This window comes from Dipodomys spectabilis, unplaced genomic scaffold (genome assembly GCF_019054845.1).
Source record: "Dipodomys spectabilis isolate Male_0828 unplaced genomic scaffold, ASM1905484v1 ptg000018l, whole genome shotgun sequence".
Classification (NCBI taxonomy): domain Eukaryota; kingdom Metazoa; phylum Chordata; class Mammalia; order Rodentia; family Heteromyidae; genus Dipodomys; species Dipodomys spectabilis.
In genome coordinates, this window is record NW_024870695.1 from 7,917,382 (window position 1) to 7,944,113 (window position 26,732).

General features: G+C 41.2%; 1 protein-coding gene across 2 annotated transcripts; it reads left to right on the forward strand.

The window, feature by feature from the left end:
* The first annotated feature begins 1,840 nt into the window (after positions 1-1,840).
* On the forward strand, positions 1,841-26,732 carry Znf287 (zinc finger protein 287). Of its 2 annotated transcripts, none has more exons than XM_042674170.1 (6): positions 1,841-2,054; positions 3,712-4,308; positions 5,410-5,501; positions 7,500-7,626; positions 8,078-8,164; positions 22,720-26,732. In XM_042674170.1, exons 2-6 carry the CDS (start codon positions 3,906-3,908, stop codon positions 24,288-24,290), a joined length of 2,280 nt encoding a protein of 759 aa, XP_042530104.1. In that variant the 5' UTR covers positions 1,841-2,054; positions 3,712-3,905; the 3' UTR covers positions 24,291-26,732. The 2 variants fall into 2 exon arrangements, with proteins under 2 accessions (XP_042530104.1, XP_042530105.1); XM_042674171.1 differs by having other exon boundaries at positions 22,694-22,853.

The window sequence follows — 26,732 nt, forward strand, 5'->3', positions numbered from 1 at the left end:
AAAGGAACCCAAATACACCATTTGGTGAGAATTCAAACTAGTACAACCACTATAGAAGACATTATGGAGATTAAAAAAAAAAAAGGCCTAAAAATAGAATTACCCTGTGATCCACTAATGCTACTCTTGGGCGTTTATCTGAAAGATCACAAGTCGGAATACAATAAAGTCACCTGCAAACCTATGGTCATGACAGCCCTGCTCACAATAGCCAAGTCATAGAAATAGCCTAAATGCCCTACAACTGACAAATGGATCAAGAAAATGTGAAAGAGTAATCCTATGTCATTTGCAGGGAAATGAATGGTTGTGGAAAAATTCATACTGAGTGAAATAAGCCAGAATCAAAAAGAGAAAAATTACATGATCAGATGTGGACCTAATATATAAATACTTGAAAACAAATAAATGGCTATATACATATGCTGTGGGCCAAACTAACTAAAGGACATTCTATATAAAGGTGAGATCATATGGTGTAAACTGTTTTAACAAGTCTAAATATTACGTAGCTGATTGGGTATGTGGGGATTAAATGGAGAGAGACCAATGAAAAGAGTAATGGTGAGGGAAAACAGCCATAATATTCAATGGACATATGTGAAAAATGAACCAGAAAAGCTAAGAGGATGGATGAGATAGATGGAGTGGGGGAGGATGGAAGAAATGGCATCAAGATGCACTATAGTTAGGTTCTGGTAGCTGACATCTTAATTATAGCTACTCAGGAGGCTGAAATCTGAGGAGCAAGTTCAGAAGCCAGCCTGAGCAGACAAATCCTCAAGAATCTTAACCAGCAAAAAACTGAAACTGGAGCTGTGGCTCAAATGGTCAAACACCAGTGAAAAAAGCTGAGCACAGACCCTGAATTCAGACCCCAGTACCAAACACACACACATACACTGCCCTGGCATGTAAAGTAATGGATGTCAGGCTTCTCTTCCCTCCAATTGATTCTGTGCAGGCCTGTCACTATTTTAACCAAATGTACGGCAGAATTGGAGCTAGGCAACTTCCAAGTGATGTCACAGGGCTTCTTCCTTGTTCACTAAATAATCACACTTTCAGCCCAAAGCCCCCATGTAACATATCCAACTAGCCTGCATCCTTTATATTGGGGAGTTTACATTTAGGCTCCCTGGTCAAATCCAAGTTGAGCTCATCTTATAGCATCTAGACATATGGGCACAAAAAGCCATCTTGGAATTGGAACCTTTCAGCATCAAATTTTCAACTGAGGCCACAGACACAATGGTGCAGAAGAGACACTCGACCTTCTTCCAATTTTCTGACCCTTAGGAACCAAAAACAAATTACTACATTTTTTGGGTGGTCTGTTGATAGAGCAGTAGATAACAGGAATGCATGTTTCTCTTTTTATTTTCCATAACTTCAAGTATGTATGTCATAACACATTGTAGAATGTGGTTCTTTATTTCCTATCTGAGTTTCAGATTGGAAAATTCCAAATAGCGTTTTAGGGTTTTCTTGCCTTAGACCTACATCTTCCAGCCTGCAGTTTTCTCTGGGTAATTTTCTCAGGGCTTCAACCTCCAACCATTCTCCAAGCTGCTGATACCTCTCTAATGTCCAAGTTGTCATCCAGGCCTGTCTCTACCTAGAGAAAACTTTAAAGTTCCTTTGGAAACCTTTCAGGTTAGTAAGCAAGTCATAGTGACGGGTGGAGGAGGTTGCCATGGAGACAGGTCCAGGGCCTGGGACTTGGGGGCAGGGAAAGGCCCGAACTCGAGTTTTGATTGGCTGTGCGGGAGCTCGCGTTCTCCGGAGGCACATGCGCACTGGCGCCAAGGCGAGGTCGCGGCCAAGCCTCGCCGCTGAATATACTCAGGGCTGGAGTTGTCAGGGCCGGGCTGTAAGACGGACGGTTCCCAGCGGCTCCCTGCTGCGTCTGGGAAAGAGAGTGGCGACGCCGGAGGCGGCACTGCAGCACGGGACCTCTCCCGCCACGGAGGCTCCCGCGACCCCGCCGCCATTATTACTCGTGTGGCCTTTGGGGCCGCTCGGGCTGCGCGGCGGCCGGGCCCCAGCGACAGGTAATGATGTCCCGACGCCGGGTCCGCGCGCCGCGGGACCGGAGCCCGAGCCTGGGCCTGAAGCTGGAAGCGAGCGGGCGTGGGGCGTGCGCAGGCCGGTGCTCACAGCCAGAAGAGAAGCTGAGACCGGGTGGTGGAGGCTGCCGTGTGGGGCCCGGACCCGCGCTGTGCGGCGCGGCGTCCCGCTACTCCCGGTGCCCGCACCGGAGGGGGCGTAGAGGGCGGGCCGGGAGGAGGAGCGCCCGGGCGCCGGGTGAGGCCGCACGCACTTGGCACGACCCTGGTCGAGCCCGACTTGGAGCTGGAGCTGGGGGCCAGGTGGGTGTGGGGTGCCGGAATCCTCATTTCGAGGAACTGTCTCCCGTAGAAGGCGCTAAACCGCTTCCAATCTCTCTGGAAGACGTCAGGGCCTTTCACTGCTTTCCAGTCCAACCGGCTGGGCATCCCAGCCTCAGTGAACCGCTACCGCGGGACGGTGTTAACCATCATGCCAAGTGAGTGAATGGCTCGCTTCCCCCCCCCCCCCCCCCCCCCGTCCTCTTTCTTCCTCCCCTTGGGAACCTTGAACACTTTTAAAAGAAGAAATTTGACACCTAGTTTGTTCCCAGAAACTCTTAGTTAGCTCTGTTGTTTAGAACGAGTTCACAAGTCAATAGAGCTTCTGGGACATCGGTGACTAAAATGTGTAGGCTCTTCTCCAAGTTGGATCAGATTTTTTTTTTTTGGCTATAAAAATAGTTTTTTTTTTGGCTATAAAAATGTTTTAATTTTTTTTTTTTACACACACACACACACACACACACATGTGCCAATACTGGGGCTTGAACTCAGGGACTGGGCACTGTCTTTTAGGGATTTTTGTTTTTTGTTTTTTTGTCAGTCGTGGGGCTTGAACTCTGGGACTGGGGGCTGTTCCTCAGGGCTTCAGCTCAAGGCTAGCACTCTACCACTTGAGCCACACCACCACTTCCAGCTTTTTCTGCTTATGTGATACTGAGGAATTGAATCCAGGGCCTCATTCATGCAAGACAAGCACTCTACCACTGAGCCACCTTCCCAGCCCTCCTTTAGCTTTTTGCTCAAGACTGTCTTTCTAACATTTGAGCCACAATTCTACTTCCAGATTTTTTGGTAGAGGTAAGAATCTCATGGACTTTACTGTCTAGGCTTGGCTGTGAACTGTGATCCTCAGATCTCAGCCTTCTGAGTAGTTAGGATTACAGGCATGAGTCACTGGCACCCAACTTAAACAATTGCTCTGTCACATCAGAGCATGGGCACTGTCCCTGAGCTGCTTTTACTTAAGGCTAGTGCTCTATCACTTGAACCACAGTGCCACTTCTGGCTTTTTCTGTTTATGTGGTAATGAGGAGTCAAACCTAGGACTTCATGCATGCTAGACAAGCACTCTAACACTAAACTACATTCCCAGCCCCTGTCACATCTTTTTATGGTCACTTCTCCCACCAGCTACCCCTTCTCTTACAATTCTAAGGATATAGGAGAGAAGTTGAAGATAAATCCTTCATCTTTTATGGGTTTATGCACACTGAGCAGTCAGTTTCTGTATATGTGTGTGTGTGTGTGTGTGTGTGTGTGTGTGTATTGCAGAATACATTAGAAATTCTTGACCTTGTGATTCATTCTTGTATTTCAGGGTCTCTTTCTTGTTCCTGCAAGTTCTAAGCTCAGATTTACAACTAAAGGTACTAATTTTACCTCAGTTTTGTTTTGCCTCTGATTGCTGAAGCCCTTGATATAATGTTATGTCTGTAGCATGAAACTTCAAGCAATTGCCTCATTACTGGAGAAATAAAAGATATTGCCAGATTGACTCTCCTGTCTGTAGCAATGTTAGCCTCAAGGAAAAGGATGACCAGTTCTTCACGCTCTCAATTCCTTCTAATGTGGAAATCAGACAAGGCTCAAAGTGGACCCCACAATGTTGAGAAGCAAGCCCTTACTTCAAGACTCTTGCATGACACTGAGACTTGTCGACAGAATTTTAGGAATTTTCCATACTCAGACCTAGCTGGTCCTCGAAAAGCATTAAGTCAACTCCGGGAGCTCTGTCTTAAGTGGCTGAGACCTGAGATTCACTCCAAGGAACAAATCCTGGAGCTGCTGGTGCTAGAGCAGTTTCTGACTATCCTGCCTGGTGAGGTTAGGACTTGGGTAAAGTCCCAGTATCCAGAAAGCAGCGAGGAAGTGGTGACTCTGGTGGAGGATTTGACTCAGCTTCTAGAAGAAGAAGGTGAGCATTGCGGAACAGAGAGGGGAGGAATCCCAGGGTGGTTAGAGAAGACAAGCAGCACATCTAACAGCATTCTCAAGAAATTGGGAGAACCAAGATCACTGAGTGTGTAAGAACATGGCTTTAACATGAGCTCCATTCTGCATTGTGTTTCCCTTACACATTGCTTGGAACCAAATACATTATCTCAGCCCAGAGGAGAAATGTCATGAAAGAATGACTAGGCATAAATAAATGAATCCCTGAATTAGTCCTCAGTTATATGCAGAAGTTTATACCAAGCTACTGATAGACATACCTTTGCCTTTGTAGATTGAATTTTATGCTTCCAAAAGAGTAGAAAAAGTCCAGTGAGTAATCGCTATTAAGGAAAGATTCAACTCATAAAATTTACATCAGAAAAGGATTTAATAGAAAATTGTGAATTTCTTTTTTTTTTTTTTGCCAGTCATGGAGCCTGAACTCTGGGTCTGAGTGCTGTTCCTCAGCTCTTCAGCTCAAGACTAGCGCTCTACCTCTTGAGCCACAGCGCCACTTCTGGCTTTTTCTGCTTATGTGGTGCTGAGGAATCAAACCCAGGGCCTCATGCATGCAAGGCAAGCACTCTACCACTGAGCCACCTTCCCAGCCCAAAATTGTGAATTTTGTAATATGCTTAAGTCCACAAGCAAACTTGTTTTTGAATTCTCAGGACAAGTCATTAGCCCTCCCTCTGACTCTGGAGTATTGTGCTGTTTTCTATTCTCTTTTGACTGCTCGCTTTAAGAAAGTATCGGTAGCCGGGCACTGGTGGCTCATGCCTGTAATCCTAGCTACTCAGGAGGCTGAGATCCGAGGATCTCAGTTCAAAGCCAGCCCGGGTGGGAAAGACCGTGAGACTCCTATTTCCAATTAACCACTAGAAAACCAGAAGTGGTGCTGTAGCTCAAGTGGTAGAGCACTCGCCTTGAGCTGAAGAGCTGAGGGACAACGCCCAAGCCCAGAGTTCAAGCCCCACGACCACCAAAAAAAAAAAAAAAGTATAGGTATCTATTTGATGAAGGGTTTCCTAGGCTATACAAAGAGAACTAATCTCCATCATGATCTCTTTCTCTTTCCTAGCTCCTCAGAACTCTGTCCTTTGCCAAGAGACCCCAGAAGAAGACCCCAGACATGCTTTCCAGGCAGGGTGGTTCAATGACTTGGTGACCAAAGTGAGTTTGTATCTTTATAGTACCTTCTTAGTGTATGAGGATATTTTCTGTCCTGGACCTGTAACATCTGAACTCTTGAAAACCCTACCTGGGACCTCATTAGTTTCCCTTCTTAGTTCCTTTGGCACATGTGCTTTCATTGTTTTCCTTGGATATGTCTTTCATATTCTCCTTGACTTGAAGTTAGCAAGATTGCATAAAGGGAAAGAGGTGGACTAACAAAGACAAAGGAATTTGATTCCTGGCTATGCCTTTGAACTTGTGATTTGGGACAAGATGCCAAACCTCTCTTAGCCTGAGTTATTCAACTCCAATAAGTAAAATTTAGTTCTCAGATTGTGAATAAATATTGTAAGATTTGTGGCTAGCCTATATTCTAGGAAGTGATAGGTAAATATTAATCTAAATGTTATTTTTCCTCATTAATGAGTAATAAATACCATATATTATTTGATATTGCTTGATTGAGTCCATGAATCAGTCAGTGTCTCTGTCTCCCCTCCCCCCCTCCACCTCTCTCCTTATTCTTTTGGCTGATAGTGGGGCTTGAACTAAGGGCTTCACTTTCACTTGGATTTTTCACTCAAAGTACTCTACCACTTGAGTTTCTTTGCTGGTTAATTAGAGAATGAGTCCCATAGATTTTTCTGCCCAGACTGGGTTCAAACCTTGATTCTCAGACCTCAGCCTCCTGAAAAACTAGGATTATAGGTTTAAGCCACCAGCATCCAGTATGAGTCTTATAATTTAAAGAATATCAATTTGAGCCACCTTAAGAGAAAAGATACAAGACTAATGTAACTTATGTGGTAGAGCACCTGTCTAGCTAGTACAAGTCCCGAGTTCAAGCCATAGTATTCAAAAAAGAACAAGTAAGAAAGAGAGAAAGAGAAAAGTTATGTATGTCTGTTTATGAACTAAAAGAGATTAATTGGAAAAATATACATCCTGAAGTTGGAAAGCCTTTGGCAACCAAATTACAATTATTTAAAGAGAATATGAACATATTTACCTAGAAAAAAAATCTAAGAAAGGCAATGGAAATACTGTTAAAAAAAAAAAAACCCAGTAATGGAAAATTTGATTAAAATGACATGAAGAAATCCCTTTTTTACATATATGTAAAAATTACAAAGATGTTAAAATGAAAGATTATGTACAATGGTTGTACACCTATGGCTGTAATCCTACCTACCTGAATGGGATTGAAAGATAGTGGTTTGAAGCCAACCAGGGCAGAAAAGTTTATGAGAGCCTCTCTGTGGAGAGTTGGATACAATGACGTATGCCTGTCGTCCTACTTACAACAAGAAACCTAACCAATCATACACCTTTGTGGGAAGCCCAGTCTTAACCCAAAAATAACCAGCAAAAAAAAGCTGGGTTGGAAGCATGACTCAAGCGGTAGAGTACCAGCCCTGAGTAAAAAAGCTGAGCAAGAGTGTGAGGCTCTAAGTTCAAGACCTGGTATACACATTAAAAAACAAATTAGGGGCTGGGAAGGTGGCTCAGTGGTAGAGCATTTGCCTTGCATGCATGAGGCCCTGGGTTCGATTCCTCAGCACCACATAAGCAAAAAGAAAAAAGCCGGAAGTGGCGCTGTGGCTCAAGTGGTAGAGTGCTAGCCTTGAGCTGAAGAGCTGAGGGACAGCACCCAGGCCCAGAGTTCAGGCCCCACGACCGGACCCCAAAAATTATACTTCATTATTGAATTTCCCTTTAGCACCACTGAAGGATGCCATGTAGTCAGGCTGATTCAAACTCACTATGAGGCTAAGCTAGCCTCAAATACATGGTCTTCCAACCTCAGCCTTCTGAGTGCTGGGATTACAGGAACATAAGCCATGCCTAGTAGGGTGAGGCTTTTGACCAGACAACTTTTAAGGTTTCTAGCGCCTAAGATTCTATGATCCCCTACTACCATATACACACCCAGTGTTACCACTATCCCGTTCCCACTAGTTCTTAAACCAAATTAAGTTACATTTGATATTTTAGGAATCAATGACATTCAAAGATGTAGCTGTGGACATCACCCAAGAGGACTGGGAACTAATGCGTCCTGTACAGAAGGAATTGTACAAGACCGTGACATTACAGAACTATTGGAACATGGTTTCTCTAGGTAACCATTGTTTACCCTTCTCCTTCCATCATGCCCACAGAATATCTTTTGGCCCCTACTTGTTAAGAATAGGTTAAGCCTAGAAGTCGTTGGGTAAAAATAAGAGCTAGAGATTAGTGTTCTCATCCCATTCAGGCACAAAAAATGGCCATATTAATACTCTCTTTTTCCAAGTGAAAGGCTTTTAAATGAAAGATCATTGAAATGACATACAGCTTCACAGTGCTGCCCATTTGATGCTGTGCAATTCTGACTTACCCATTTCCTGCTGCTGCAAAGGAAAAATTCTTTCCCAGGATTCTCTTAGGTAGCAAGAAATTTTTATCCTACTTCTAAATAAGACCTCATATTAGATCATGTCCATGGTTTCCTATGGAGGTTTAGATATCATAATAAACTTTCATGGCTGTTTTATTTCCAGGATAAAATTCATCATATTTTCCCTGAACAGGACTGACTGTGTACAGACCAACTGTGATTCCCATATTGGAAGAACCATGGATGGTGATAAAAGAAATTTTAGAAGGCCCTAGTCAAGGTGAGAGAAAAATCAGCGCATGAATTTCTTTGTATTAGGAGTTTATACAAGAGTATGTTGATAATGCTTTTCAGTATGGCCAAATCAATCTCAGCAGACGTATCCCATGCTATTAAGAACTCTGATGTAGCCAGGTGCCAGTGGCTAACGCCTGTAATCCTAGCTACTCAGAAGGCTGAGATCTGAATTGAGGTTGAAAGCCAGCTCAGATAGGAAAGTCCCTGAGACTCTTACCTCCAATAAACCACCAGAAGTGGTACAGTGGCTCAAGTAGTAGAGTGCTAGCCTTGAGCTGAAGAGCTCAGGGACAGCGTTCAGGCCCAGAGGTCAAGCCCCATGACCACCACCAACAACAACAAAAAAAAAGAATTCTGATGTGTTTGGTATTGCTACCTTACAGAGACCATCTTCAGAGTTTACACATTTTTCTTCTTTTCCCTGGGTCTCTTCTCATTTTATCCTCTACATGACTCTGAAGGCCAGGCTCAGAGCTTGTCTGCAGCCATTTTCCTTCTCTCTATATGTAAACAGCATAAAAGTCACCTAAAAACCCAAACTATCTTCTTTCTGAATTTTTTTCAGTACTGGGGTTTTGAATTCAAGGCCTTGCACTGGCGAGGCCGGTGCTCTACCTCTGATCACACACCTCCAGCACTGGTCATTTTTAGGATAGGATCTCATTCCCCACCTGAGCATTCATGTGAGCTTTTATCTGTCTACTTTTAGGGACCACCATGTCCAGTTTCCTTCCTTATGGACTTTTCTGTCCGGGCTGGCCTTGAACCTTGATCTTGAACCTTAATCCCAGCCTCTCAAGTAGCTAGATTACATGTGTGAGCCACCTACACCCAGCCTGAATTCCTTTTGTCTGTTTTCCTGCATCTACTTTTCTGACTCATTCCCTTTTTTTTTCTTTTGGTTGTGGGAGCTGAACTTTAGGCCTGGGCACTGTCCCTCAGCTCTTCAGCTCAAAGCTCGCACCCTATCACTTGGGCCAGAACGCTACTTCTGGCTTTTTTCTGTTTATGTGGTGCTGAAGAATCAAACCCAGCGCCTCATGCATGCGATGCAAGCACTCTTACCACTGAGCCAACTTCCCAGCCCCAACTCATTACCTTTTAATTTTTTCTAATTATTTTTTAAAATGCATTCATAAGATTCAAAAATTTTAAATAAGCCAGGCACCAGTAGTTCATATCTATATTCCTAGCTACTCAGGAGGCGGAAATCTTGAGTATGGAGGTTCTAAGCCAGTCTACCAAGAAGTTTATGAGACTGACCTCCAGTTAGCCAACAAATAGCCAGAAGTGGAGCTGTTGTTCAAGTACTAGAGTGCCATCCTAGAGAAAAAGCAAGGTATAGCATCCAAGCATCCATAGGACAAGCAAAAAAAAAAAAAAATCCAACTAAGGGTGGTATTTTCTTAGTTTTTTATTCTTTTTATTATGCCTTATTGAGTATGTAGTAACATTAACATGGTTCAGAAGTCAAAATTATATAATAAAAAAGAATACATTCCTAAACCCTCTATCTTATCCCTTCCACTCTCTGAAGCTAACCATATTCATTTGTTGCTGGAGAAACCCTTCCTGGGTTTCTCTTCTCATTAACGTATCCTTCCTTTTGAACACAAAAGAACATTTTGAATACTTTTGCATCTTGCTTTTGTATCTTTTTACTTAAGGCACTGACTTGTATTTGTACTAATATTTGTACTGGAATACAGCATTAATAATGAATTAACAGAATGTTCTATGCTACCTTGTATAGTTTCACTTTCTTTAAAAAGCTAATTTGCCAGGCACCAGTGGCTCATGCCTGTGATCCTTGCTACTTAGGAGGCTGAGATCTTAGGATACAGACTCAAAGCCAGCCTGAGCAGAGAAGTCTGTGATACTCAGCAAGATTGGGGAGTTATCTCAGGCAACCAAGATTATTCTTCCTATCTTCCTGTCTTACCTTTTTACTTGAATTTTGGCCTCTGAGGATTTTTACTATCCATCTCAGAGCTATGAGACTTGGTTTATTTATTTTATCTAATTAGTTGTACTACAGGAAATGTAAGTCTTGATGATTTATAAGGAGAATAACAGTAGGATCAATTACCATCTCAACTGGTTCTTTATGTTTGTACAGTACCTGGCCATTGTTCTAGGCCAGACTCAAACTGAAATCTTTCCTTGAGGCTTTCCATAGTTATCTAAACCAGCATTTCTCTCTGTTAGAAATATTAGACTGCTATGTGGCTTTATTAACTAACAAGATACTTTCACTTCTAACCAGCTTTTCTGGTTACTTAGACACATATTTAAGCGCTGCATCATGACTTCAGTTTCTGAATTTCTAATAAACTGATTTTTAAATGTATTGTAGTAGCGATATTTGTGGTCATCATTTAGACTTACTGCTTTAGGCTGGTATAGATCAATGGCAGTGCACTTGTTTAGCATATATGAAGTCTTGATTCCAACCCCTAACACAAATCACATACACAAACACACACACACACACACACACACACACACACACTTCTGTAGAACTTCCTTTTTAGGTGTGTGTAGACTGCCATAGACTGTTTCTTATTTCTTAGAAGTTAAAGTGAGGGGCTGGGCCGGGTGCTGGTGGCTCACGCCTATAATTCTAGCTACCCAGGAGGCTGAGATCTGAGAATCATGGTTCAAAGCCAGCCCAGGCAGGAAAATCCGTGAGACTCTTATCTCCAATAATCTAGAAAACCGGAAGTGGCTCTGTAGCTCAAGCAGTGGAGCTCTTGCCTTGAGCTGAAGGGCCCAAGAACAGCGCCCAAGACCAGAGTTCAAGGTCTAAGACCGACAATAAATAAGTAAATAAATAAATAAATAAAGTGAGGGGCTGGGAATATGGCTTAGTGGTAGAGTGCTTACCTAGCATGCATGAAGCCCTGGGTTCAATTCTTCAGTACTACTACAAACAGAAAAAGCCAGATGTAGTGCTGTGGCTCAAGTGGTAGAGTGCTATCCTTGAGCAAAAGAATCTCAGGGACAGTGCCTAGGCCCTGAGTTCAATGCCAGGACCAGAAAAAAAAAAGTAGTGAGCTTCTAGAACTAGTTCATTGTGTGTGTGTACCTATTTAGTCCATTTGTTTCTTTGGAGCAGGGTAACAAATCTTGCTTAAGAAAGGGTTTGTTGGATTAAAGCAGTATAACTATATTTCTAGTATTAAATGCAGTAAAACTGGCAGACACCAATGGCTTATACCTGTAATCCTTGCTACTCAGGAGACTGAGACCTGAGGATTATTGTTTAAAGCCAGCACAGGCAGAAAAGTCCAAGAGACTCTTATCTCCAATTTACCACCAAAAAAAGCCAGAAGTAGAACTGTAGCTCAAGTGGTAGAGCACTAGCCTTGAGCAAAAAAGTTTAGGAATAGGGGCTGGGAAGTTAGCTCAGTGGTAGAGTGCTTGCCTTGCATGCATGAGGCCCTGGGTTTGATTCCTCAGCACCACATAAACAGAAAAAGGTGGAAGTGGTGCTGTGGCTCAAGTGGTAGAGTGCTGGCCTTGAGCTGAAGAGCTGAGGGACAGCGCACAGGCCGAGTTCAGGCCCCATGACCGACAAAAAAAAAAAAAAGTTTAGGAATAGCACTCAGGCTTAAATTCAAGCCCGACCCTAGGGCTGGCATGTATTCACACATGCACGTGCACACACATACACACACATACACACACACACACACACACAGAGGCAATAAAACTATCTGGGTACCAGTGGTTCATACCTGTAATCCTAGCTACTCAAGAAGCTGATATCTGAGGCTTATAGTTCAGAGCCAGCCCAAGCCAGAAAGTCTGAAAATCTTGTCTCCACTTAGCCAGAAGTGGAACTATGGCTCAAGTGTTAGAGTGCTAACCTTGAGCAAAAAAGCTCAGGGACAGTACCCAGTCCTGAGATCAAGCCCCCCAGGACCAGCATAAAAATCAATAAAAGCAAGGAAAGTAATAACCACTTTACTAAAAATTTGAAACTTATTCTTTCCACTTCATCTAATGTATTTTCTTTTCTTTCCTTTTTCTTTTTTTGGACAGTCCAGGGGGCTTGAACTAAGGGCCTGGGCACTGTCCCTGAGCTTCTTTTGCTCCAGGGTAGCACTCTACCACTTGAGCCACAGTTCCACCTCTGGATTTTTCTGTTTGTGGTACTGAGGAATCAAACCTAGGGCTTCGTGCATGATGGGCAAGCACTCTACCACTAAGCCACATTCCCAGCTCTCTAGCTAATGTATTTTCTAGTCTGCTAATCATGATAGATTTTTTTTTTCATTTAACATTTTCTAGTATCAATTATAATTTTTGTATTTGAATAAAAATTTCAAGCAGTAAAGGAAACAAATTATTCTCATCAGGTGCAAGTGGCTCACTCCTGTAATTACAGCTACTCAGAAGGCTGAGATCTGAGGAAAGACAGCCCAGGCAGGAAAGTCTGTGAAACTCTCCAATTAACCATCACAATGCCAGAAATGGAGCTGCAGTTCAAAGTGGTAGAGTGTTAGTCTTGAGTACAAAAGTTCAGGAATAGCAACCAGGCCCTAAATTCAATCCCCAGGACCAGCACACACACACACACGAAAATTTCTCCTCTCTTCCTACTCATTACCAGGGCCTACTCCCCTTAGATCATCCGCATCTGTGTGTGCCTATCTAGATTACACACAATGTATCTTTTTTTTTTAATTTTTTATTGTAAAGATACTATACAGAGGTATAGTATAGTATAGTAAGGTAATGAGTACACTTCCTATTGAGCATTGTTACCCCCTCCATTGTTTTCCCCAGACTATTCCTTCCCTCCCTACCTTCCCCGAGGTTCTTTTTTTTTTTAATTGTGATTAAGTGATTACATAATTTCCCAAATTTCACAGTATTGAGGGATAATGATGCTCATTTAAAGTCACAAGCTCATTCTAACTTTCCTGGAGCAAATTGTCTATCACGGTCTATAACATATAACGGTGTACACATATACACCATACATGTGATCAGCAGCATGAGTAGTTCGACCAGATGAGTGGAAGTTCTTTGTTTCTTAAGTCCTGTTAATTTTGTCATATCATCTAACATTTTGGATTTAACATCCACTTATCAAGGAGACCATGTACCATTTGTCTCTTTGCTCTTGGCTTACCTCGCTCAACATTATTTCTTCTAGCTCCATCAATTTCCCTGCAAATGCCATTATTTTGTCATTTCTAATGGCTGCATAATATTCTGTTGTGTATAGATACCACAAATTTTGGATCCATTCATCTGTGGTGGGGCATCTGGGTTGTTTCCAGATCCTAGCTATTGTTAACAGTGCTGCAATAAACATGGAGGTGCATGTGTCCTTGTATATTGGTTCCTGTTGTTCAGGGTATATGCCTAGAAGTGGTATGACTGGGTCGTAAGGGAGGTCAATCTTTAGCTTTCTAAGGACCCTCCAGACTGCTTCCCAAAGTGGTTGTATAAGTGTACATTCCCACTAGCAGTGTAATAGGGTTCCTCTTTCTCCACATCCCCTCCAGCATTTGTCGTTGGCTGATTTGTGGATGTGGGACATTCTGACTGGGATAAGGTGGTATCTCAGGGTTGTCTTTATTTGCATTTCCTTCACCATCAGGGATGATGAACATTTCCTCATGTGTTTCTTTGCCATTTTTATTTCTTCATCTGAGAAGTCCCTCGTTAGTTCCCTTGCCCATTTAGTAATTGGTTTGTTAGGTTTGGGAGGGATTAGTTTCTTGAGTTCCCTGTATATATAGGATGTTAACCCCTTGTCTGATATATTGCTGGTAAATATTTTTTCCCAATTAGTTGGTTGTCTTTCTAGCTTGGTTGTGATAGATTTAGCTGTGCAGAAGCTTTTTATTTTAAGGTAATCCCATCTGTCGAGTCTCTCTCCAATTTGTTGTGACCCTGGGACTCTGTTCAGGAAGTTCCTGCCTGTGCCTATTCAAGTGTCTCTCCTACTCTGTCCTGTAGTAGTTTCAGAGATTCACGTTTAATGTTAAGGTCTTTAATCCATTTTGAGTTGATGTTGGTGCATGGTGATAGGCTGGGGTCCACTTTTAGTTTTCTGCATGTGGCCGCCCAGTTTTCCCAGCACCAGTGATTGAAGAGGCTGTGTTTCTTCCATTATATGTCTTTGGCTCCTTTGTCGAATATCAGCTGGCTGTAGGCCTGTGGATTTATTTCTGGATCTTCTATTCTATTCCATTGGTCTTCAGGTCTGTTTTTGTGCCAGTACCATGCTGACTTTGTTATTATAGTTCTGTAGTAGAGTTTGAAGTTCGGCATGGATATCCCTCCCATGTTGTCTTTATTCCCTAAAATTGTTTTGGCTATTCTAGGTCTTTTGTTGTTCCATATGAATTTTTGGACTGTTTTCTGTATTTCAGTGATGTACATCTTTGGGATTTTAATAGGAATTGCATTGAATTTGTATATTAATTTTGGCAGTATTACCATCTTCACTATATTAAGTCTGCCTATCCAAGAGCATGGGAGGTCTTTCCATTTCCTAGTGTCTTCTGCAATTTCTTTCTTTAACTTTTTATAGTTTTCATTAAATAGTTCTTTTACATCTTTGGTTAGGTTAATTCCTAAATATTTTATTTTTTGGGAGGTTATTGTGAATGGGGTAGCTCCCTTTATTTCCCTCTCTTCTTGTACATTGTCAGTGTACAGGAAGGCAACTGATTTTTGTGGGCTTATTTTGTATCCTGCTACTTTGCCAAAGTGATTTATGATTTTTAAGAGTTTGGGGATGAAGTTCTTGGGATCGTGAAGGTATAGTATCATGTCATCTGCCAAAAGGGATAGTTTAACTTCTTCTTTCCCTGTGTGGATCCCTTTAATGTCTTATTCTTGCCTTACTGCCCTGACTAAGGGTTCCAGAACTATATTGAAGAGGAGTGGAGACAGTGGGCATCCTTGCCTTGTTCCTGATTTTAGGAGAATTGGTTGTTGCTTTTCCCCATTAAGTATAATATTGGCTATTGGTCTGTCATAAATGGCTTTTATTGTTTTAAGAAATGTTCCTTCTATTCCTATTTTCTCCAGAGCTTTTAGCATGAATGAATGTTGAATTTTATCAAAGGCCTTTTCTGCATCTGTGGAGATAATCATGTGATTCTTGACCTTGGCTCTGTTGATGTGTTGGATTACATTTATTGACTTACCTATGTTAAACCATCTCCGCATCTCTGGGATGAAGCCTACCTGGCCATAGTGTATGATTTCTTTTATGTGTTTCTGGATTCTGTTAGCTAGAATCTTGTTAAGGATCTTTGCATCTGTGTTCATCAAGGAAATTGGCCTGTAATTCTCTTTTTTGGTTGGGTCTTTCCCTGGTTTGGGGATGAGTGTGATATTGGGTTCATAGAATGAGTTTGGGATAGCTCCCTCCTTCTCTGTTTCTCTGAAGAGCTTGAGGAGTATGGGTATTAGTTCTTCTTTAAAGGTCTTATAGAGAAATTTCTGCGGGATGCTTTGTTATTGAGAACTAGCTTGATTCCACTGTGGTCAGATAGGATACCAGGGATTATGTCGATCCCTTTGTATTTGCTTAAGTTCCTTGCATGAACTATGATATGGTCTATTTTGGAATAACTTCCATGAGCTGCTGAGAAGAATGTGTAGTGTACTGTGTTGTTTTAGGGTGAAATACTCAGTAGATGTCAGTTAGTTCTGCTTGAAGTATGGCCTCACTTAATTCAGTAGCTTCTTTGCCAATCCTCTAGTTGGTAGACCTGTCCTTTGGTGAGAGTGGTGTGTTGAAGTTTCCTAGTATTATCGTATTGGGTTCTATTTTATGCTGTAATTTTGAGAGTATTTGTTTAACATATCTGGGTGCACCATATTTGGGGAATATAAATTGATGATGGATTGTTCCCTCCTCTTGGATTGTTCCCTGTATTAATATGTAGTGTCCGTCCTTGTCTTTCTGTACTGATTTTAATGAAAAGTTTATTTTGTCAGATGTCAGGATAGCTACATCTGCTTTCTTACTGAGGGCATTTGATTGGTAGATTCTTTTCCAACCCTTTACTCTGAATTTGTATGTTTGGCTGAGAGGTGGGTCTCCTGAAGGCAACAGATGGGTGGGTCATGTTTTCTGATCCAATCTGCAGTTCTTTTTCTTCTGATTGGTGAATTAAGCCCATTAATATTAAGAGATAGTATAGAGAGCTGCATTGTGGTCCCTGTCATTCCTTGTTTTCCTCAGTTTTTCTTCTTTCCTTTCCTCCTGTGCTTGCTCAGTTAGACTTTGATTAATGCCTGGCTGGGTGCAGGTCCCAGTTCCTGGTTGCTTTCTTCAGGTTGTATTCCCCCTCTTAGTATTCTTTGTAGTGCTGGCTTAATGTTTATGTATTCATTTAGTTATTCTTTGCTATTAAAAATTTTCAGCTCTCCATTGAATGTGAATGCTAGCTTTGCCGGGTATATCAGTCTGGGTTGGCAGTTATTGGCTCTCAGGGCTTGTATGGTACTTTCCCAGGCCTTTCTTGCATTCAGTGTTTGTGTGGAGAGATCTGCAGTGATTCTAATTTTTTTCCCATTGTAGTATAGCTCCTTCTTCATTTTTGCTGCATGCAGGATTGTTTCCTTATTATTCAGATCTATCATTTTTACAATAATGTGTCTAGAAGTGTATCTCCTGGGATCTTGCTTGTTGGGTGTTCTATATTGCTTCTGTTATGTAGGTAAGATGTTCTTTTTTGAGGTGGGGAAAATTTTCACCAATTATCTTGTTGAATAGGTGTTGCATTTCCTTGCTTTGATATTTCTCACCTTCGTCCATTCCAATTATACAAAGGTTAAATTTCTTGGCACTGTCTGCTTGCTGTTGAATTTCCCTTTGGCTTAATTTGAGTGATTTTTCCATATCTGTCACTTTTTGGTCCAGTTGGTGTATTCTGTCTTCTGTATCTGACACTCTACATTCCATTTCCTTCACTCTGTTAACTGTGGCTTCTATTGTGGTTTGCATGGAGGAAATGGACTCCTTTATGGATTCGATGTTGGTTCTCAAAGTACTGATCTCACCTCTTAAGGAGGTATGTACTGCCTCTATTTTGGCATTTATCTCACTTCTTACTGAGGTTTGTGCTGCCTCTATTTTTGCATGCATCTCCTGTTTGATATCCTGTATCTCTTTTGATAGTTCATCCTTGTGCTCTTTCAATTTCTGGTCTATTTCTCGCTTTATTTCTTGAGTCATTGCCTCTAGCATCGCTTGGATGTAGCTTTTGTCTTCCATTCCTGCTTTGCTCCCACTGGGGCTCTCCCCTCTCCCCTGCGTGGCTGCTGGCTATTGAGGATAGCTTACTATCCTGGGTGTTGATAAACCTTGTAATTTTTCTCTGTGATTTTCGCATGGGGGTTCGGGGATTATTGGAGACTAATCTGCAATTTTGTTTTGGTGTGTCTGTCTTTGCTTGGTTGCTGATTCTGTATTGGTAGAGAGAGTCTGCCTGATCTGGGTTCTGTTAGGGGCCTACCTCCAGCTGCTGGTCTGACCTACATAGGATTTTCAGCTCTCTGCTGTAGATCGCTGGCAATTCCCACCTTTGGAAGGGTTGAGCAGCCTAGACTGCTCCTGTTTGCTCCTACGGGTGCTCTTGGAAATATTGGATGTTCTGGATGCACTCTCCCAGATGCTGGAGTCTGCTATGGGCTCCTGATGTTATTTTTGTTTTGTTTTGTTTTTTGTTTTTGCCGGTTGTGGGCTTGAACTCTGGGCTTGGGTGCTGTCCCTCAGCTCTTCAGCTCAAGGCTGGCACCCTACCATTTGAACCACAGCACCACTTCTGACCTTTTCTGCTTATGTGATGCTGAGGAATCAGATCCAGGGCCTCATGCACCCAAGACTAGCACTCTACTGCTGAGCCACCTTACCAGCCTGAGCTCCTGCCTACTATCAGGTGCTGGCGGCCTGTGTTGCCCAATTCCCAGCCTAGAATATATGGGTCGGGTTTTGGTGGGGTTTGGGCTTCTCTTGTCCTGAGCCTCCAGGTCTTTTGTTGTCACAGGCATGCTTCCCAGGGGGTGCAGTTCGCTGTTTTTCTCCCCTCTGCTGAGGCGTATGCTCAGCTTTTGACTTCAGTTGGGAGGAGTTGGTTGTATTGTTCAGGCGCCGGAACCCCAGGCCTGGTCCCCCCACCCCCCCAACCCCCCACCCCCGCCTGGGGCATGCCGGTTGGGCCTGTGCTGCTGTGTATACCACCTAGGTTATGCAGCCTGGGGTACACAGTTCAAATTTCTTCTACTGTTGGTTGTCTTGACCCAGGGGCACTGTTCCTGGCTTGGGCGTTTAAGCTACCTTCCAGGGGCGCTCTTGCTCTAGCCTGGCCAGCAGTGTGTGTTCCACGGGCTCTGGAACAGTTCCCAGTTTTAGTGGGTCCTGTGGTCCGGGTGTTGGGGTAGGGAGTCTGGGTCAGGGTCTGGGGATTCCCTCCAGCTCTGGTCTCCCTTGAGGGAAACACTGTCCCCTGTGGGGTACTCACCCTGGTGCTAGTTGTTTCTGTGTGATGTAGGTTGTCAGTTGCTGTTGCAATCAGAGTTCAGTTGGGGTGGTTGCGGGCTGGACTGGGCTGGGCGGTGGTGGCTCTGTGTGATTCTCTTCTGTCTCTGCCTCTCCATGCTGTTGGGTCCACAGTGTCCACGCCGCGGACGAGGGGTGGGGGCTGGGCCTCCATACAGGTTCTGAGCGCTGGGGTTTGCACTCTCCGGATCAGCACCATTTCCTTGTAGGTCTTTTGCTTTGGTGTTCTGTGGGCGTCCCATGTAGCTCTGGGGCTCCCGTCGTGGGGCCGAGTTTCGGGCTCAGGTGTTTCTCCGTTTATCGCAATCGGCGGGTCTGACACTGGTACTTCAGGCGGCTTCTGTGCGGGTTATCTGCAGACAGCTCCCTGTGTCTCTGGGACTCCCACAATGTATCTTTTTTTTTTTTTAATTTTTTTATTGTAAAGATACTATACAGACGGTTACAGTTACTCATTACAAGGTAATGAGTACACTTGCTATTGAGCATTGTTACCCCCTCCATTGTTTTCCCCCTACTATCCCTTCCCTCCCTACCTTCCCCGAGGTCTTTTTTTTTTTTAATTGTGATTAAGTGATTACATAATTTCCCAAATTTCACAGTATTGAGGGATAATGATGCTCATTTAAAGTCACAAGCTCATTCTAACTTTCCTGGAGCAAATTGTCTATCACAGTCTATAACATATACACCATACATGTGATCAGCAGCATGGGGATATTTAGTAGTGGTTCGACCAGATGAGTGGGAGTTCTTTGTCTCTTAAATCCTGTTAATTTTGTCATATCACCTAACATTTTGGATTTAGCATCCACTTATCAGGGAAACCATGTACCAGTTGTCTCTTTGCTCTTGGCTTACCTCCCTCAACATGATTCCTTCTAGCTCCATCCATTTCCCTGCAAATGCCATTATTTTGTTATTTCTAATGGCTGCATAATATTCCATTGTGTATAGATACCACAGTTTTTGGATCCATTCATCTGTGGTGGGGCTTCTGGGTTGTTTCCATATCCTAACTATTGTTAACAGTGCTGCAATAAACATGGAGGTGCATGTGTCCTTGTATATTGGTTCCTGTTGTTCAGGGTAGATGCCTAGAAGTGGTATGACTGGGTCGTAAGGGAGGTCAATCTTTAGCTTTCTAAGGACCCTCCAGACTGCTTTCCAAAGTGGTTGTATAAGTGTACATTCCCTCCAGCAGTGTAATAGGGTTCCTCTTTTTCCACATCCCCTCCAGCATTTGTCGGCTGATTCCACAATGTATTTTTATATAGATGGATTCTTGCTCTGCATTCTGTTAGCCACATGTTTTTTTTTTCATTTAATACTATGTCCTTCACACCTTTCCATATCAATGTGCCTAGACCCACCTAATTATTTTTCACATCTCATTCATTATCTCCTGATCTAAACAGTCCCTTACTGATGGATATATCTATCATTTTCAATGACTGCATATTATTGTATTGAATGGATATATTGTTAGAGATAATGTGCTTTGAGCTATATCTTAGAAAGTTTCTGAGCTATCTAGTAATATTCTTGCTATATTACAAATGCTATATTTGACTATATTAAATTGCACAGTTTCGTCCTTGTTTCAAAAGAATTGTTACATGAAGTTTGCTGAAAATCATACTGGAAACATAATAGGCATCAACAAATACCTATTTTACAGGTTTATAAATAGGTTTGGGAACAGCTTTTTTTGCTTGCATTTCATGTATATTTGTTGTTGTTGTGTGTGCATGTATACTTTCATGGAGTTAACCTTTTTGTAAGTTACTGTTATTTATTTTATTTTACCAGTTTGATGGCTATATTCAAAGTCTTGACCATTTTCTGAAGGAAAAATGAAAAGAATACATGTTATTTTCAAATTTTACTCTAAATTGAAAATAATGAAATCATCATTCATATAAGGCCAAGTTCAATCATGGGGCCAACATTTTATTAGGTTGCATTTTACTGTCATTGCTAATATTCAGCCATTTTGGCCTACAGAAAAGACAGTTTCATATATGATTCAGTCTACCCTGTGTTTTACATTCTAAGAAGAAGCACTGTACGAAGAAAATACCCACTCACCCACCCATCTCTTTGTGTTTGTACTGAGGCTTTAACTCAGGGACTTGTATCCTTATATTACATGGCTGTTGGTACCCTACCACTTGAGCCACACCTCCAGTCTACCATTTTGCTGGGTAACTGGAGATTGAATCTTTTTTTGCTGTTATGGGGCTTGAACTCTGGGCCTGGGTGCTGTCCCTCAGCTCTTCAGCTCAAGGGTAGCACTCTACCACTTGAGCCATGGCACCATGAACTCTGGGCCTGGGTGCTGTCCCTCAGCTCTTCAGCTCAAGGGTAGCACTCTACCACTTGAGCCATGACACCACTCCCAGTTTTCTGAGTGCTTTATTGGAGGTAAGAGTATCACAGCCTTTCAGGCTGGCTTTGAATTGCAGTCCTCAGATCTCAGCCTCCTGAGTAGCTAGGTTTACAGGCTCAAGCCACCAACACCCAGCCTGGAGATTGAATCTTGCAGACTTTCTTGCCCAGGCTAGTTTAGAACTCTGACCCTTCGGAGCTGGGAAGGTGGCTCAGTGGTAGAGCACTTGCCTTGCATGCATGAGGCCCTGGGTTTGATTCTTCAACACCACATAAGCAAAAAGAAAAAAAAAGCCGGAAGTGGCGCTGTGGCTCAAGTGGTAGAGTGCTATCCTTGAGCTGAAGAGCTGAGGGACAGTGCCCAGGCCCAGAGTTCAGGCCCCACAACTGGACCCCCCCCCAAAAAAAATAGAAATCTGACCCTCTAGGTATTAGCCTCCTAAGCAACTAGGATTACAAACATGAGCTCTGGATCCACTAAACATATTTTTTAAATTTTTTCCCAAGACCAGGCCTCAAACTCAGTATCTGATGCTTGCTTTCACTCATTGGCTGGTACTCTATGACCTGAGTCACATCTCCAACCACTAAACATCTCTTTTTATAGCTGGAAAGGAACCACATGTGGAGACCTAGAGTCTGAGATTAACATGGCATTTGTAGAATCTGTGGAAGTAGTATGTAACTTCCAAACCTGAAGTCAGGTTGAATAGGAGGTATGGAGGATTTAGTAGAATAATAACTTTTTTTCAAAAGATTGATTCTTTGAGACTGAATGCCATGATACTTTGAACCTTTTTTCTTTTACTCCTCCTTTAATTTTTATTCTTTAAGTCATTTGTCCTCAAACTTCACTTGCTAAAATAAATTAGTCCAACTCATTACATTTCTAATTCCATTTGTCTGGTTGGGACCCAGTCATTTTAACATATATCTAGGTACAAGGGCACTTAGGCTGTCAGTCTGGATTATACTTTGAAAAGCATTGCTGTAGGCTATGGGAGATATGCCCCCATGAGATTGATTTAGTAATGTTAAAGAATTGTAGGGTAGATTGGAAAAGGGAGTAGCATATGACACTGTTGCATAAATTGCTCCATATAGAAACCCCAAGTTAACCAATGTAGCTTCTTTTGTTTAGTTTTTTGTTTTTTTTTTGTTTTTTTTTTTTTTTTGCCAGTCCTAGGGCTTGAACTCAGGGCCTGGGCACTGTCCCTGAGCTTTTTTTGCTCAAGGCTAGCACTCTACCACTTGAGACACAGTACCACTCCCAGCTTTTTCAGTCTGTGTGATACTGAGGAATCAAACCCAGGACTTCATGTATGCTAGGCAAGCACTTTACCACTAGGCCACATTCCCAGCCCCAACCTATGTAGTTTTATCCACTGTTTTAACACTGTCACTTCACCCTATCCATTTATTCAGTATCCATGTTGAACAATTTTCAGTGATTTAGTCTCATTTTCTTGCCTTTTTAGTCTTTCCTAAGCTTTAAGGTCCATGTTAATGAAGTTATCAGCTATAGTTTTTAGGTATTTTATTCATGTTAATTATTTTGTTTCCTTTCCTTAAATGGAGGGAGACTTATATTCTTTTTATTTCAGAATGGAAAACTGAAGGACAAGCCTGTACTACAGTAGAGAATATTCCTAAATTCAAACAGGATGGAACCCAGACCATCAAGTTGGAAGAATCATATGACTATGATAACAGTTTGGAGACATATACAACCTATACCTTAGGGAAATCCCACACTAGTGAAAGAGATTTCAGTTTGAAGTCAAGCTTTTTTGAAGAAGAAGATCCTACAGAAGAATATCTTAGTAAATATGATATATATAGAAATAATTTTGAAAATCATTCAAACCTAATTGTACAATTTGATGCCCAGTCAGATAATAAAACTTTTATGTATAATGAAGGCAAGGCAACCTTCAGTAATGTCTCATATGGTATTGTACATGGGAAAATACTTCCTGGAGAGAAGCCTTATAAGTGTAATGGGTGTGGAAAAAAATTTAGAAAATACCCATCCCTCCTGAAACACCAAAGTACCCATGCCAAAGAGAAATCTTATGAATGTGAAGAATGTGGGAAGGCATTTAGGCATATCTCATCCCTCATTGCACATCAGAGAATGCATACTGGAGAAAAACCATATGAATGCCACCAGTGCGGTAAAGCCTTCAGCCAGCGTGCTCACCTTACTATACACCAGAGAATCCATACTGGAGAGAAACCCTATAAGTGTGATGACTGTGGAAAAGACTTTAGTCAGCGAGCACATCTTACTATCCATCAAAGGACACATACTGGAGAGAAACCATATAAATGTTTGGAATGCAGTAAAACCTTCAGCCATAGTTCATCACTGATTAATCATCAGAGAGTTCATACTGGAGAAAAACCTTATATATGCAATGAATGTGGGAAAACCTTCAGTCAGAGCACGCATCTTCTTCAGCATCAAAAAATACATACTGGAAAGAAACCATATAAATGCAATGAGTGTTGGAAAGTGTTTAGTCAGAGCACTTATCTTATTCGACATCAACGAATTCACTCTGGAGAGAAGTGTTATAAATGTAATGAATGTGGGAAAGCCTTTGCTCATTCCTCAACTCTTATTCAACACCAAACAACTCATACTGGCGAGAAATCCTATATATGTAATGTGTGCGGGAAAGCCTTCAGTCAGAGCGCAAACCTCACTCAACACCATAGAACACATACTGGAGAGAAACCGTTTAAATGTAGTGTGTGTGGGAAAGCCTTCAGCCAGAGTGTGCACCTGACACAGCATCAGAGGATTCATAATGGAGAAAAACCCTTTAAATGCAATATATGCGGGAAAGCATATAGGCAAGGTGCAAATCTTACTCAGCATCAAAGGATTCATACTGGAGAGAAACCTTATAAATGTAACGAATGTGGGAAAGCTTTTATTTATTCTTCATCACTTAATCAGCATCAGAGAACTCATACTGGAGAAAGACCCTATAAATGTAATGAATGTGACAAAGATTTTAGCCAGAGAACATGCCTTATTCAACACCAGAGAATTCACACAGGAGAGAAGCCCTATGCATGTCGTATATGTGGTAAATCCTTTACCCAGAGTACAAACCTTATTCAACATCAGCGTGTTCATACAGGAGCCAAACATCGCAAATAATGCATATAGGAGATTTGACTTAGGTTTTACAATCTGGTTACAGAAATTTCATGCTGTGTGCTGTATGTGTTAAAACATTCAAAAGAAATCCCCAAAAGTGCAATATCTGTTAAATATCACATTATCATAAATAGAATTTGCATGGGTATAACCCATTTGAATTTATTATGAAATTTAATAAGGAAGCTTAACTTCTTAATCTTTATTTGCTATCAGTTCAAATTATTCCAGAAAAAAAAACTGTGAAAGGGGTTAAATATCTAGTTGGTCAACTTTTGCTATATTTCAAGTACTTCTTACTGAGGCCTTATAAATGTAACTTGGAAGTGTCCATCAAGTAGAGATTTCACACTAAAAAATACCATGAGATTATAGAAAAGACAAAGCTGCTATGAGGCCTTGTTTCTTCCCATCTTGAAGCCTTAAAATATGTAAAGGGTCTCCTCTCCCTTTGTTATTTCTCCTATTCCTTTTATGCCTAACTGCCATGGGGAACCATTACATTTGAAGAGGAGGGGGAGTTGAAAGCATCTTAAGTTCTATATAACCATTGTTTATACTTTCCCTCAAATAACAAAATAATGAGCTTAGTGAAAGGTCATCAGATAGGATAGATGAATATATATAAACCCTTAGATATATGTACAAAATATACATTCCAAACTTAATGTTCACAAGTTAGCCTTAGTTTCCTTGGTTTTGACATCCAAGGTCTTCCTGAAGGAAAGAAAATATATTCAGTTCCAATTTTTTTTTTGCCTGACTCCTAAATTCATAACCTAAGTTTTGCCTGTGGCTCTCTTACTATAGGAAATCCATTTTGTCTATCGAAACATGTTTCTTGAGTGCCTCCTGTGCTCAGGTCTTAAACATGTTTGGATAATTCCAGGCTTGTTATAGTGCTGAAATCACAGCTGAGTTAAGCAATAGACAGCTTTTTAGAGTATTGAGAAGTAATCTTAATTGCTTTGCCATGAAATGAAACATTAAGCCTGCTAAAGTGTGTGGCCAAATGCTATCCTAGACCCCAAGTCAAAGGAACAATGAAAGCAGATATGTGAATGTAAATAATGACCAAAAGAAGTGAGAAATAGATTTGAGTTCACTGCAGAGTGAGGGAAAAGTCAAAGTGAAAACTTATGAGGAAAGAATACCTAGGTCTGATAAAACATGAAATATAATTTGATTTGCATTATCTAAAACTAGTGAAAATATAATTTTATTTGCACTATCTAAAAGTGAAAATAAAGCAAAATTTAGTCTCTAAGAAATAGACAAAATGACATTTTTAAGGAATAATTAGAAGCCTCATTTTCATTCATAAATGGACGTTAACTCAATGTCTAAGGAAAATTTCATTGGAGAAAAGCATTAATTCAGAAATTATCAATGAATATTAAACAGTGATAATTGAATTTGTGGTCATAAACAGCTTAAAAGGCAGACTGGAAGGAATAGGTTAAAAATACTGCTATATATATAAATACCCAAGATATTGCACTCAAAATGTAAATCTGAGATTTCATCTTTTTCTTATTTCTCCATTGCCTTGCATATAGCAGATGATCAATACATGTTGATTGAATAAGTTACATAAATTAGAATTGAATAATAAGGTAGAATCTACTGGTGTGGAGTGAAAATAGAACTGAAAATAACTTTCATGCATGTGTCACATATTTAATAAATATTAGCCACCAGGTAATAACTGCTCAAAAGGAAAGAATCAGACATCATAGAACATCTTTGCATAGGGGAATCTCCTGAGCTGAATGAATGAAAACAAATTCTAATACTAGAATAAATATCAACTTAAGCATGTATTGACTAACCAGCTTTTCTTAGACATTACTGTTCATATAAATATCCTGTGTGTTTAAATAAGTGCTGAAGGAGAATCTGGGTGCTAGCATCTCAAGGCTATGTTGTTGAGTATTTTCTTGAACAAATTACCATTCTCTTTTCCCACCATCAGTTAACTTTGATTTAATCTGTCATCATTCACAAAATACAGGTTGCAAAATACTCAAATTATGTTTATTTCATAGTTGTCATGTTAAAAATGACAGTTGTATTTAAGAAAGTTTTTTATATTGTTTCATATCTTGCACAACATTTTTCCACTGGAATGAATGTGTGCAATGTCACAATCCATAGTGCATTACTTTGTATTTCCTGCCTTTGTATATAATATGTAAATAATGCATTTATAAAGTCTTCCACTGAGTCACAGAGGCAATTGATGCCCTTATAAAAATAATACAGTAAGAGTAGAGAATCTTAGGTCTTTGTGTGTCTTTCCCACTTTTAGAATTGTCTAAACCTGGAGTAATTCAACAGGCTTTTAGCAAAAAGTCTTATTTTCTGCCACTTTAATTAGGAAATTGATCCAATATGCAGACAAGTTCAAAAGTAACATAAGTGAACCATACCTGCCTAGAT

What these genes read in the sequence shown, in the direction of transcription:
- Znf287 (XM_042674170.1), top strand. Translation starts at nt 3,906, where the DNA reads ATGTTAGCCTCAAGGAAAAGGATGACCAGTTCTTCACGCTCTCAATTC. An exon ending in TCAATGACTTGGTGACCAAA is followed by an intron (nt 5,502 to 7,499) that starts GTGAGTTTGTAT and finishes TTGATATTTTAG; the next exon opens with GAATCAATGACATTCAAAGA. An exon ending in TTTAGAAGGCCCTAGTCAAG is followed by an intron (nt 8,165 to 22,719) that starts GTGAGAGAAAAA and finishes TTTTTATTTCAG; the next exon opens with AATGGAAAACTGAAGGACAA.